Here is a 14775-nt window from a genome sequence, read left to right on the forward strand (position 1 = left end):
ATGAATAAGTTCATTCCTCTTGTTAATATTGATATTTTCCTGTTTTTTTTTTTCTGATTTTTGTGTCACACCCAGCGATGCACAAGGGTTACTCCTGGCTCTGCACTCAGGAATTACTCCTGGCGGTACTCAGGGGACCATATGGGATGCTGGGAATTGAACCCGGGTTGGCCACGTGCAAGGCAAATGCCCTGCCCGCTGTGCTATTGCTCAAGCCCCGATATTTTCCTGGTTTAATAAAAATGTGCTATTATATTTGTGTGTACATATATATATGTATGACTTTATTCATTGCTGACTTACATGGCCCGCTTCTTAACTAGATCATTTAGTCAACAGAGTAGTAACCATCTGCATCTTTCACTCATCACTGTAGAGGCACTAAGCATCTAACCAAGAATTGAATGAATGAATGGATTATGAATGAAAGAGAAGACTTTTTAAGTAAGTGTACCAGAAAGATATGTATGTCTCAGATTCTCAATGTAGGTGATAGAATTTGAGTTAAAATATGAATTTATATTATGGCACAATAAGCTAACCACTTCACAAAGACACCAGGATTTCAACTGAAGAAACTGAGAACCCAAAGCTCCTTTCCAGACTTACTTACATTTCTGGATTTTCTTGCCCCAGGACCAATGCTGGCCTACTACTTAGACTATGTCAAGAGGAGACCAGAATGGTACACAGTTTTCAGCCACAGTAAAATACCGTCCTTAGTCTTCCTGATGGGAAATATGTCAAGGAGTTCCACTGGCTTTAATGCATAAAAAGTAGTTCTATTGTGCTTCCATGTTTATAAGCCCCCTTCTTGTGTTTATGCATCATACAACTCATTCTTATACTGACTTAGAGTAACACTGTAAAGCTATAATTCTCCATTTAATTTTATGTTTTTAATTTTTTTTTTTGGTGAGACCTGGTGGTGCTCAGAGCTTACTCATGGCTCCGCTTGGTATCATTCCTGGTGGTTGGGGGACCCATATGAGGTGCCAGGGATTAAACCCAAGTTGGCTGTAAGCAAGCCAAATACCCTTCTCACTGTGCTATTGCTCCAAGTCCCATATCTTTATTTTAAACAAAATTCACCTGCTAGTATTACAATTCCATACCAAAATTGTTAATGTCCATGGAATTATTTTTATGAATCAGATTCTAAGTATTTGCATTATGTTTTTAATCTAAAAAAAGAAGTATTGCTTTTGAGTGGTTCAATGAATACATTGATTTTGTTTCTATGTCTGCATAGTTACAAGTCAACAGTAAGAGCTCAAACATTCAAGGTCAAGATATATGTAACTCTAGATATTACAAGATATCACAAGATGGTCCTACACCCACCCTGCCCACTTCATTGAATGTCTACCAACCAAAGTGAATCTAAGGGGTCCGAAGAAAGCACTCCAAGCAATGATGCAAATGATTGCCACATTGAGTGGAATTTTCCCCAAAGAAAAATAATGAAAAATTAAGCAGTGGCTTTTGTGGATGTTTGAAAAGCAATATAGAAACCATATTTAGGGTTACAGAAACACTTATTCATAATTGAAAGAGGGGTGAACACACACAGATGATTGTAATTGAATATACACAGTAAGGTTGTCCATAAATGACAAGTTGCTAGAAATATGATTCAATGGAGCCTCTGCAAGCAAAACAATAATGAAATCCAAAGGTAAATTGTAGACATAAGAATACTGGAGTATACATTCTGGGCAACTCAGAGAAGTGAACACCAAGTAAAATGTGGTCGGAGGTCATGCAGGGGAGGGGTGATGCATGCCGAATGTAGACTAGAGACTGAACACAATGGCCGCTCAACACCTTTATTACAAACCACAACAGGGTGGGAGGTACGCTGGGTTTACTGTTGGTGGAGAATGGGCACTGGTGAAGGGATGGGTTCTCGAACTTTGTATGGGGGAAACATGTGCACAAAAATGTATAAATCTGTAACTGTACCCTCACGGTGATTCACTAATTAAAAATAAAAATAAAAAAAGAATATTGGAGTATAGATAATTGAATAGGGAGATGTGGCAAAGAAAAGTTAGAGACGAGTACAGGAGTATATGGTGAAGCTAAGGAGTATCAACTGAAGAATTTGTGGGATCCAGTACAAAATGAAATTGTGGTACACATTGTTAAAAAGTATTATTAAAAATTTCAAGTTGAGAGGCTGGCGTGATAGTACAGCGGGTAGGGTGTTTGCCTTGCACATGGGCCGACCTGGGTTCGATTCCCAGCATCCCATACGGTCCCCTGAGCACCGCCAAGAGTAATTAATTCCTGAGTGCAAAGCCAGGAGTAACCTCTGTGCATCGCCAGGTGTGCCCCAAAATGTCAAAAAAAAAATTAAGTTGATGACAGCAGAGTATTCATCTGAAAGTAGAGCCCTCCTATGCTCTGGATTCTGAGAATGGGAAATCCTGGGTCTGAGTAAGAATTAGAAGCTGAGAAAGGCTAACTAGAGTGGATGTCTAAACCCTTTAGAAAAGGAAGTGTTGCTCAGTCTGCTTCGCTCTCAGATGACATCACCCATAAATGATCGCTGTGAGAGAAATAAATCCTAAGTGAGTTAGCAATTAGAAGTGGTAAAAATTGGAGGAGCCACCCAGTTTGTTTCCTTCATTTGAATTTGCTATGCTTGTAGGAGCAAATGTTCTTAAATTATGATTTTTTTTCAGCACCAAAAATGAGACTAGTCAAAGCCTTCTAATGCTCTTATGACCAAATTACTGATGCCTTGTAAAATGATTCCTTGCAATGTTACTTCTAAGGACCATAAATAAAAATATTTAAAATGGTCAGTTTTTAATGTGCCACTATTATCCATCTTTAATTACAAATTCAATGTCTCCTTAGGGTCCACAGCTTATGCTGTGACTCACAACCAGCAATGGTGGTTCAAAAACAAAATGTTGCCTCGATATCTCATTATTTAAATTCCTCAAATATTGCTTTAAAAGTTCAAGGATAGCTGAGCAAACCTGTTTAAAGGAATCATAAAGAGACATCAGTAGTTCTTCTCAGAAGCCCATGAAACTTATTACAACCTATTAAAGTAGGACGATATATTAACTAATTTTCAGAAGACATTTGTTTTCTAGGGTATTTTCAGTCTTGGGTCTACTCATGAAGTAATAAAAAGAGTAGGAGTGGAACTTCATGCTTTTATTTTTTATTTTTTTGCCTGGAGAAGAGCAATATTTACAAGGAACCTGGGTACCTGCTCTTCCCTGAGGACAACAAGGTTCTTATCTCAAGGGAGGGCACCAGTGGATGTCATGACTCTTAGGAAAAAGCAACACAAATACTTACTATTTAGGTAGGCACACAAATGTGGCCTAGGGACATATATGAGTGGCAGAAGAAGCAGCTTCATTGAAGACCCCCCATAAGACCTCCATTCTTAAAGAAACGCCCAACTCTTTGTTTTTCTTTGCCTTCATATTTCATGCACGCTATGGGACAGGTCTTTCATGTTTGCTTTTAACATGCTAAAACCTTTCATTTAATGTCATTTTAGCTGATTTCTTTTTCATTAGCTTTACTGTGTGGATTAAATACATTATTTCCTTTTTCCCCACTAAGGCCTCTCAGGCATAACCTTAGGACTTCCTTTAGCTCCTGAAGTTCTGTCGAGATTCCTTTAAAACTAATCTGCTGCCGAAAGAGCTCAGGTCAGTGATGATTTTCTTTCACCCAGGAAAGGGAGAAGAAAGGAGAGACTCCCTGTGATCAGGAAGTTTGGAATGGATGGACTGATAGCAAATGGATCCTCAAGGTGTTCAGTCTTTAGTGTGGGGAAGGATTTTGTATTTGGAAATCAACCATATGTTTATCCACGGGTCAGAGAAAGCAACCAAATTTATTGTAGCAACCAAATTAATGTAATTAAATAAGTTCTACCAAGCAGTGAAACACCCCCAATGAAAATGTTTTCGGAAAATACGAGCTATTGTATTAAAATTCATGAGAAGCACCACTGCCTTGGAATATGGAACTAAGATGCAGAAAGGACACACCTGCTAAATTGTCCCTCCTAATTGCTGCTCTAATCACAGAGTTGGTGATATTCCAGCAAGATGACATTTCATGTTTGTTCCAGAAACTGAAGTAAACGGGTTCTGTTTGAACATAAAAATCATCGTGGCACAAATCTACTTCATTCTAAACATTCATTGAAGGGGTTTTAAATGACTTTGTAGTATTATCAAGCTCAAGAGTATCCCAAGTCACCATACATCTATTCAACTCCAGGGAGTTGGTGAGCTGGCACTCAGATTAAACAATCTGCAAGTATCCTGGAGAAGTATGATTACCCACAGCAAAAATCAGTAGAGTTTAATGTTCCATGCACACCCATATGGCAATTAAACGTGCCACCATTCAATCATATGTAGATAGCATGAAAATAAAGGGTCAGTTTTTAATATGTAAAAAAATTAGAACCTTTAAAACAGAAAACAATACTTAAAGATTCACTACAGTAAATTTATAATGCGCAGGTCTTTAGAAGCACAATTGTAAAAAACTAACAAACACAATGCCACTAATGAGACCTGTCAATACTCATATTTCTATTCTGACTTATTTTTTAAAATGTGGTTACCCATCCACCATTACTATACCTTGATTATTATGGTTTCCTTCAAGCTGCCAAAAAATAGATAGTAAAATTCATTACCTAGGCTTCTCAGAGATCATAGGTCCAGTTCCATGATAGATATTTGCATTTTCCTTATTTCTTGACAAACATTAACACAACCATAAGGATGTGAAAGTCATATCTGGTGAAAAGTAAGCATTGACTGAAAACAACTGGAGAACTTTAACCATTTCTGAGTTCACAGTCATCCTTTAAAAAGTGTGTATAAATCCTAGCAAGGGCATAGTTTACATCTTAAATCACAAGGAAACATTTGAATCATGCTCATCCCAGCCCCAACAAGGCAGAGCAGTGGTGTGGTTGCAGGGGTAGGGGTGGAAAGGAGGAGGCCCTGGGGACAGTCAACGGACATAGAAACATCAAAGGGCACAGTCACAGGCATCACAGAACAGAAGCAAGCACACACACATTACTATAATTCATGATATTTTTTAAAAAGAAAAGTGATATAAAAATGGTTTCTCACCCCTCAAAACAAAACTGGAACTTTGGTTTACAGGCCAGGCTATGCCCATATGCCCTCATCGTCATCCTGCAGCCGGACCAGGGTTAGGAGGTGCAGAGAGGTGGGGAGCATCAAAATGAAAGAAGAAAAGGTTAGTTACACCATGATGCACTGGAAAGACACACTGATCTTCACTATGTTTTTTAATCTTCAAGAGCAAGGGGAAAAATAGTCACTTAAGTTCCACATCACCAACTTGTCAAATCCATTATGGAGTTTTGTGTCTATGGAAACACTCACACAAAAACATTCCATCCACCCAGCGCTGACTTTGTGTCAAGATTGGATTAGAAGATTAAAATTAGTCTACATTAGCAGATGATTATTTTTTTGGAAAGCATGCAATCTGAATTGCATATGCTGAGGGAGTAGATTAGAGCTTTTAAAGAAAGCAGAGAAGTAATTATAGTAATCAAATACCCTTAATTTCTCTTAAGCTTAAAGTATCAATAAAGGCTGAAGAAGAATTAAAAAAAAAGCGACAACAATTCCCTCGAGTTGGGTGGAAGGAACATTTGTAGTACGAGGTAATTCACATTGGTTATTTCACATAGGAAAACATCCTGTGATCTCCAATTGTCAGTTTTTATTTTTCTCCCAGCATGTAAGAAGATGTGCATACCATGGAGTGATTATACATTTGGAATAAAAAAATAAAGGTTCAAAGAAAAGACAGTAAACTTTCAATTCAGTAGAATGCTTGTAGAAAGGAAGTTTTGTTTAACTTAAAATTGTGTTCAACTTTGGTTAAACTGAAACTTATTTGGTTTGAATTCTTGTTGAAATGTTTCCAGAGAGGCTGGAGCCACTTTCCTCACTTTGTAAAGTGCTTCAAACCAGGAAATTGAACCTTTGAAGGCAAAAGTACATCCACCATCATGAGAACCTGTTTTGAGTAAGAATTCTCACTGTTGAACGCCAGGGTTGAAATTTAGCCTAAAAGACTGGTTCATAAACTAGTCTTCCACATAAATTGAGAGCTGTGTCTCTTAATAATCCCCAGTGAAACCAAATTTTGCCACATGTGACTGCTTTTGTTGTGAACAATGGGAACAGGAAAAAATTAACATGGAACATTTTATCACTATTTAGATTTCAATGGCTTAAATTGACTATTAAGTTGAAAGATATAAAAAAAGTCACTCATTTGCTGATCTTCATCTTAAAGAAAAATTGCAATTGCACACAGTTTAACCTAATCATGCCAATAGACCAAGGTGGTTTTCACCTACTTAAAGATTCTGATATGTGGTCTTTGAACTGAGTTATCAGACTTTGTTTCCTTTTGACTTTGTTGTATTTTATCTTATGCATTTTTTTCCCTGAGAAGCAGTCCAGAGAGCTAATCAAATTGCCACCAAAGGGGTCTGTAGATCATAAAGGGTTAAGAATTCTCCTTCCCTCACGACCCGATTTGAGTCAATCAGGTAATTTGCAGTCTGAATTGGATAACTCGCTGTGTATTTTAGCTGGGCTGTATCATGTAAATTTTACCTGTGTTTATCCTACACAGTCTAGTAATTGCTCCTAGCAATAAACTTCCCCTTTCTATACATAACTTTGAGGAATATTTTTCCCCTAGTCATGCAATTTCCTCTAAATTCCTGGATGAAAGCACAGTTGATGTCCCCTTTTATTAAAAATGAAGGAGCAGAGTGTACAGTAGGGGGCCCTTAGGTATCCACACAAAGGACCGAGGGACATAGTAGCCTCTTGAAGTTCATATGAGGAAGCAGTGGGTCTGTGTGTAAGTATCATTCTCTGGATAAAGGCCCTAGCTTTCATCATGAGGTCCTTGACCCCCAAAGCCTATAGGAAAACCCCAAACACAGAGGGATGCTAACACTTGCCAAAGTCGCAAAACAAAATAGGAGGCTTTCCTTAAAATGCAGCCCACAGCCCTTACTAACCGCTTCCTACATGGCTGAAAAATAATGCTCTCTGCATGCAGATTATTTCATTTTGCATTTAAAACCCAAGAGCATGTATACATTCAGATGGTTTCAACTCTAGTCACAGAGCATTTTAAATGTTTAAAAAAGTGAGAGAAAAAAAAGAAAGCCGCCACCACCAAATCTACCACTATTTTTTTTAACAGTGAAACGTGGTTTAATGCAAATCACTTTTAGTAAATTAAATATATTTAGAAATGGTAATTAATTATGATTGAAACAGACAGAAGTTGTAGCTTGAAAATATACACTGCCAATATCACTACTGTGCCTCGTCCACCGTAGGAATAAAAGGAGCTCCCAGATGTCGAGGGTTATTAAAAACCAGATGTGGAGATCGATGTCGTGTATGCTGGCGAATAAAGTAAAGAAATATGACAGTCCAATATAAACTTTGCTCACATTTAACATGGCAGAAATGTGGATAAATTCCTTTAGTGAACTCAACTATTATGCACTTTTTTTTTTCAGTTTCTAAGGTTTAAAGTTTTACCAAAAAAACAGAAAGGGAAGTGGTGGCCCTTTCTGGTCTCCCTAATCTTCAAAGCTTAAACATGAATTGACCCTAATCACCAAGTGATCTGGGTCAGAGTGAGTGTCTGCTTAGGGAATAAAAAGCAAAAAATGCAGAAGTTAATCAGAGGGGGAGCTCCAAGTCTTTCCAAACGTTCACAGCTGTTTGACTCCTGTCTTGCCTGCATCACTGAATGCAAATATTAATTTTTGAAGCAAATTTCCTGAACAGAAATGCAAATTTGGGAACCAAAACAAAAAAAAACACCAATAAGAAGACATAAATATTACTCGATTTCTAACTTTATGCCAAAAGATTACAAATACTTAGGACTTTTAAATACATCTATCTGGCCTAGGAGAGTTTGCTTCCTTTCCATGTTTTCCAGTTTCCAAATCCACTTTGCAGGGCTATGCTGGACACTGCTTGATGTTGGCTCCTTTATGGGTCCTGAGTAATTGCTGTGCCAGGAGTTGCCAAAATATCTGGATGGAAAAAAAGCCTCGAGTCCACCAGTCATCTGAGAGCTTTTGTTCATAGCATCTGGGAATGGGGACACCCCAGGCAGACAGAAGCCCAGAGCACAGTAAACACAGAACACAGCAAATTCTGATTTTTAACTCTCAAATGATCTGAGGATGAATCTCTGGCTCCACAAGTGGTATAAGGCTTTTACGGAAATTCTGCCATTCCAAGTATGGATCTCTAATAAGATTTCCCAAAGATTGAGATTAAAAACAAAACTCCTCCCAGGATGGGTCACTTGCAGAATGGTGCTGATGATAGGAAATGAGGGCGAAGGGACTGAGTCATTACCATCCTGACATGTGGCTCGCTGTGGTGGGGTGTATTTACTCGCCCAATCAAGAGCGCTGGGAAGAACTCTGTAATCCGACATGATAAATGGCTCCATGTAAACCTTTAATTGGTCTCGATTCTGAAGTATTAGGTACAAGCAGCCGGCAAGCCCCAGCCCATCACTGAGTTTTTCAAAGACACCTGCAACTCTTTGAGTTAATAGCCAGCTCCCCCCACCCTTGAAATTGGAGGACAAGTTTCCTCAAGGAGACCTTGTTGTCACACCTGTCCTGGCTGGAAATGATGAGATTACAGAAGAGCCTTCTTTCTCTGTGAGCCTCTGGGACAACTGGGACAATGCCATGGAGGTTCTGTCAGCGAGCGCTAGCTGGTTCCTCACCAGAAATGGTAAAGAGACGGTTCTGGCTTTGACAAAGTCCAATGTGGACAGTCATCGGGTCCATCACAGCTCAACTGCAGTTTGTGAATACTCTGGCACTTACAGAAATCTTCCAGCCCTGGGACTCTGCCAACTTGTGTGACACAAGTCATAAACGCAGGACCACAGTGTGGGCTCAATGGCGAGTTTGTGCTGGAGCGGCTCTTTGGGGGCATTTCCAACTTGTCCAGAGCAGGGAATGTGGGAATTTAAAGGTAAATGATAGGGGAGACCAGGAAATTGGGGCACTCGGCCTCTTTGGGATACTAGTAAGTTAACTTTGGGAGGAAAGTCCAAACCTTTTCTCCCCTAGTAATCCTCTCCACACACACACGTTTGGATCTTTCACCTCCTCTGCCTCTGGGAACGCTTAGTCTAAAGGTGAATGCTCTGTTCAGATGATGTCAGGAATGGTTGGAAACTCTTACATGCTCCGTATCAGTTATAGTGTGCGGGACCTGTGCTAGTCTGGCTCAGACACTTGCTGAGCGCTGTTTACAGAGAAACGCCGGTTGATTTCTGATCCGGGCTAGAAACCAGCAGGCCTTGGCTCCTGCCCTAGGTTAGGGCTCCCCGCCTCTTGTCTGTGGTCTGATCACTGCCCGATCACTCAGGTGAGCAAAGGAAGGCTCAGAGAAATGGTCAGGTAATTCACCAAGGATACCTAGCAGGAGCTATTGAGCCAGGGTCAAATTCCAGTTGGTCTGACCGCAAAGGGGCACCTCTCCGAACTAGGAGCTGTGAAGATGCAGGAGATTGAGCTCAGATCTTGGCGGTGCGGGGGAGGGGGGTGCTGTTTGTGCAGAGCTCAGCTCTGAAGTACTTTGCCCTCTGCATGGCCTTCTTACCCAGCCACTACAGACCCTGGCAGGAGCTGAATGGTCCAAGTCAGGTGCGGGTTCTCTGCTTTTGCATCGATGCCAAGAGTTCCTTGAGTGAGTACATCAGCAGCACACCCAGCAGATGTCAAGGTCCCTGAGGGAAGGGTCACCACCTCTACTCCCTTCATATTGCCTGATGATGGCTCAGATGAGGAAACATCACAAATATTTCCAAATAAGTAACCATATCAGTTAGGTTTTTGCTTTTTGGAATGCTGCGATTCCTTGGAGAGAAAATGCTGCCTGGATTCCAGAGTTACTTGGGTTGCCAAGATTGTGTTTACTTGCTTCTTCGCAGAATTGTTCCTTCCTTCTCTATACTAAGGAAGCACTTCCCAGGTTGTTCTTCTAACCTCACTGGTGAAAGCTTAATGTCACATGTCATATTTGGGTAGCCATATCTGAGGGGCACTTTTCTAGAGAGAGGCAGAGTAGAAAGGCTGTGTTGCCTGGCATGGTTTTTCTCAGTGAAGCTGCCTCACAAGGATACCCTGAGGCAAGGCAGCCAAACGAACTCTCTTGGCAAACCCATTGAAAACTTTCCCGAGGCCTGAAGGAAGGGGGAAGGTTGGGTGGGGACATTTTTGTCCTTTACTTTTACTACAGTGTTCTTAGATGTCTTCACAATTTGGAGGGCCATCAGTGTGGGGTCACTTGAAGAAATTTGTTTTCTACTTCTGTGAAGCAAATGCAAGGTCTGACAAACCAGTTATTGGGGCTGGGTGCCAGCTGAAAGATACAAGATACCCAACTGGAGATGGAAATGCTGGAAGGCTCTCTCTTGGCCAAGGATGGGGTTTTAGAGCCCAAAGTCAACAGCTGCTAAAAGCTGAGCCATTGCCAGGTAACTGTAAAATAACCGAGAGGGTGGCGGAGGAGGAGTCGGAGGTAGGGTGTAGGGATGGAATCAGACTTTATTTTTACTCCACAGTCATCAGTCATTAATGCTTGACTTGGTTAAGCCCAGTAACAAAAAAATGTGTTTTTAACATGATTCTCCTTATGCCGCTTCCCAGGGAGCAAGCAATCAGATCTCTTAACCTCTCAATTCATTTCCTCAGTTGTCTCAGAAGGAAAATGGGAGAAACCTTGATTTTGGCACTCTGGAGAGCTATGTGAATGAAATCTGAGAATGTAAATTTAACTACTTTACCAACAGTTATTATAAATGTATACGTTAATGGCAACATCAAAAATTGTTTGTCACAACACGCTATTTTATACAGCAAAAAGCCGAAGGCAAAATGGTCTGTAGGGAAAGGATCTGCTAGTAGATTAAAGCATCCTCAAATGTTTTAGCATCCCCTGGATGGTTCAAAGTTGCACTGTATTTATATCATTACTATGTATCTTGGTCCCAAAACTGCATTTTTAAATAGTGTAACCGAATCAGGTGGCTTACAGAATTGGTATCTGCAGCCCTTTTTTATTTTCTTTTTTTGAAATCATGAATGTTTCCAGTTCTCTCTCCTTTGCTGGTCGTTATCTTGAGGGTGTTGTGAGTCCCTGGAGTGTGTAAGTCAAACATGATCCTTATTACATCAGCTCCGGGCTGGGGAGGTGAGGGTGGGGAGGAGGCAGGCAACAGTGTTTAGCAATATAAAATGGATTTCCCTGCTTCCAGACGTTTCAAGGTTGGCCACCTCCTTTCACTGGGGGAGCTGAAGTGCTGCCTCTTAGACAAATGTGACTGGATTAAAGCAGCAAGTTGAAAAGAAATCAAGCGTCCAGTGTTGCCAAGATGAGTTACATCCACAAGCTGACATGCTCGGGAGTGCAGGCTGTGGCTGAAAAACCCCCGTCGACTCAAAAGATACTGCAACAAATCTCTTAATGAAACCCTAATACTGCAAACAAGGTTTAAAACAGAGGAATAAGCAAAAGGGGTGGAGAACTTTACCCAAAATAGAGTAAGACTGAAATCTCCAATAGGCTCAAATCTCCTTCAAGGGAAAATCCTTTTCTCACAGGGGGATCCTGATGCATTAAGAAGCTCTGTCTTTTCCCATCCAGGAAGACCCTGCCTGGCAGGGTTTATTGAATCATGCCCTTGTGTGCTTACACACAGAGCATTAACATTGCACCCAGATTAAAGAGCTTTGGCAATAACCTGCTCATCTGCTAAGCCATTTTCCCTAAGGATGTGTCATCCCCTCACTGCTCCTGGGCTTGTTATGGTTGGGCGAGCACAGAACTGCTAGGACAGGAAGGAGCAGTTAAATACCTCCCAATATAACTCAGACATTTGTCCTCATTTCCTTCTTTACCTGTAGTCTCACAGAGAGCCGTGACAGGGTCATTTCAGAGTGTCTGCTCTTAAAAATAAGCAAACAAATAAACGACTGCCTTTATTTCCTGACGGTGAGAAATAACATATCCCTTCTGGCTCGTGTTTTAGGACTGGGGTAGTGGGATTAGTAGTCGAAGAGGGATCATGGAAAAAGGTGACATCTAAGCTATCTATTTCATGTTTTAACTGCTGAGTTTCAAACATGGCCTCTTGGAAATTTAGTTACAGTAAAAAATGGATCAGAAAAGAGGCAAGTAATTACAAGAAAAAGTGTTTTTATAACTACATGTGTTGAAAGATGTTAACTAAACTTCTAGTAATACTTTCACAACATGTGAACTTCATATTCAGCTCTACTTCTGAAACTAGGACAATTTTATATGTCAGCAATAGCTCAGTTTCAAAAAATTAACTAATGAATTTAATTGACTTTTAAAAAGAACCAAGTGGCCCACGAGAATTTATTTTAAAATGCATCCTAGGATATCTTTGGCTCTGATTCTGGGAGCACTGGCCTGGGGGTGGAAACAGTCAAAATCTCGGAATCCTACTTCTATCCAAAAACATCAGCCCAACAAGAGGTTGCTTCATGGGGTTTTGAATTTGAAGATTTCATCCTTACATGAAGCCAAATTCGAAGGCTTCTTCCAAGAAGTGGGCCATGAAATTAGATTTGCAATGCAAAAGGCTCTATCATTTCTTATTTGGAACAGCTTCAGAATACTAACTAAGATGGGAAACATTTTAATAGTCTAAGACATGTAAGTTTTCTTATTCGGTCATTGTCATGAGGAACTAACCCTTTCTGTCTTCTCTATTGTTCTGCATCTCTAGTAATTCTGGTACATGAGTTAATTTTTCTTCTATGTAGGAAACAGGAACATGTATTTACACACACACACACACATATATATGTATATATAATGTACATTCAAACATATACTCGGGAAGTTGGGGAGAGAAATTTCTAGTTAAACATGATCTTGAGAAATTCTTCCATATGTGGAAAAGTCCTCAGTTCATCTGACATAGAGCGATAAATACATATATACACACAGGACACTGTATATACATTTATCCCACATTCATTTAACCTCAAAACATAAAATAAATTCTTTTTCTTTTCCTTCCCGAAGCAAAAGCTAGGAATAACAACTCTAAATACAGAATCCATCTTCCTTGGGCAATGGAGCAAGTTAAACCCCTCATCTGTTTGTTAGAATTCAAAGGGCCGCACTTTGGCTAATCTGTTGGTGAAAGTGCAAGGCAAGCAGGGCATCAATCATAAGACCCCCCCCCCCCTGCCCCTCTAGCATTTCACAGAGAGGCTGAGGGTGAATGCAGTATCCATGGGAAATGAGTTGGCTTTCTGAGAAGTACCTGAGAAGGGCCCAGGGCTGGGCTGCTGTAACCAGCTCAATTGCTTGGTAGACAGTGAAACTCCACCAAGACACACATGGTGCTTAGAAATGTGACCCACTTCCGCCACCATCCTGATAATTTGACTGTGGGGAAGCATGGAAATGCCCCACGCTTTGGGAATTCTCTGCAGAACAATAACTTATTCTAAGAGAAGCAGTTCCTCAGTACACTGGCGTAGCATGTGTGAGGGTCAGAGGGCCAAAATCCTATTTTTATTTTCTGAACTAACTTTACCTTATGACTCCTGTCTATCAGACTGGGGAACATATTAGGACTAGAAATCTCAAAACCAAAGAAGTGGTGGGTGTCTTGGTGCCAAGGCATTCCTGCAGTTTGCATATTTTAAAATACAAATGTCTATCTATTCCATGACCTCTAGGTTGGGTAGAAGGGCAAATTTAGATCTGGGTTCTTTAGCAACCAAGTCATTTGATGGCTTATAGCAAAAAGACCTGTGTCCCATGCAGAATTCTGGGGAAATTTTCACCAGAAAATGGAAGTAAACATTCAGGGCTCCAAATGTGTACAGTGGATGGTATAAACACAGATCTCAATTGAGAGTCAACACAATCTGGGGTCACATAGTAACTAGAAACAGCAGAGATGGGACCAAGATAGCTATTTACACCTGCAGACAGATTCTGGAAACTATTAAGTGCAGTGTGTAATATTTAAGACCAGGATAATCATTTATCTGGGACTAGACTAGCAGAGGACATACAAAACAGAACACCCAGCTTCTGCCAGTGGAAGGCTCCTTTCCAAAAGTCCTCCCATGCTCTGCTTGGCGGAAGCATCCCCTACTTTGATCTGAGAGCCTGGTTTGTCCCAGACTCTTGCGTGTGCAGAAGCTCATGGATGAGTGAACAAGGGAATGTGGGTCTTGGCAATTGACTGCCAGGCACCTCTGCAACCTGAAGCAATTCCCCTTCATTTTGGGGCCCTGGTATCCACAACTTGTATTTATAGAATTCACTTAGATTCCTTTTAGTTTTTTGAAATTTTTTAAATTAAAGTATTAATGATTTACAAAGTTATTGATAGTTAAGTTTTATAGGCATATAATACTTCAACACTAATTCCACCACCAGTGTCAACTTCCCTCCACCAGTATTCCATATTTGGGTCTCATTCTCACCCTCTCCTCCACCCCCTGTCTGTATCCTTGACAGGCACATTACAAAGTTCCAGTGCTTGCAGCTTAAATATCATGTTTTCAGTGTTGTTATATCTGTGTTTTGGATATATAGCTATACCATTCTTCCACATGACCAGTATAACTGAAGCCCCTTGCCCATT

At 40.4% G+C, this 14775-nt stretch overlaps 1 protein-coding gene across 6 annotated transcripts in view; it reads right to left on the reverse strand.

Moving 5' to 3' along the window:
- Nucleotides 1-14775, reverse strand: part of ERC2 (ELKS/RAB6-interacting/CAST family member 2) — a 1118394-nt gene that overhangs the window by 188866 nt on the left and 914753 nt on the right. For all 6 annotated transcript variants that reach the window (XR_008629737.1, XR_008629734.1, XR_008629735.1 and 3 more), the window contains one exon: nucleotides 5142-5207. Coding sequence is in view for 1 of the 6 variants with exons in the window: in XM_055134481.1 (XP_054990456.1) it covers nucleotides 5181-5207 (27 nt within the window). In the remaining 5 variants the exon portion in view is untranslated. The remainder of the gene's footprint in view (nucleotides 1-5141; nucleotides 5208-14775) is intronic.

The sequence above is a fragment of the Sorex araneus genome, chromosome 4 (genome assembly GCF_027595985.1).
Source record: "Sorex araneus isolate mSorAra2 chromosome 4, mSorAra2.pri, whole genome shotgun sequence".
Lineage (NCBI taxonomy): Eukaryota > Metazoa > Chordata > Mammalia > Eulipotyphla > Soricidae > Sorex > Sorex araneus.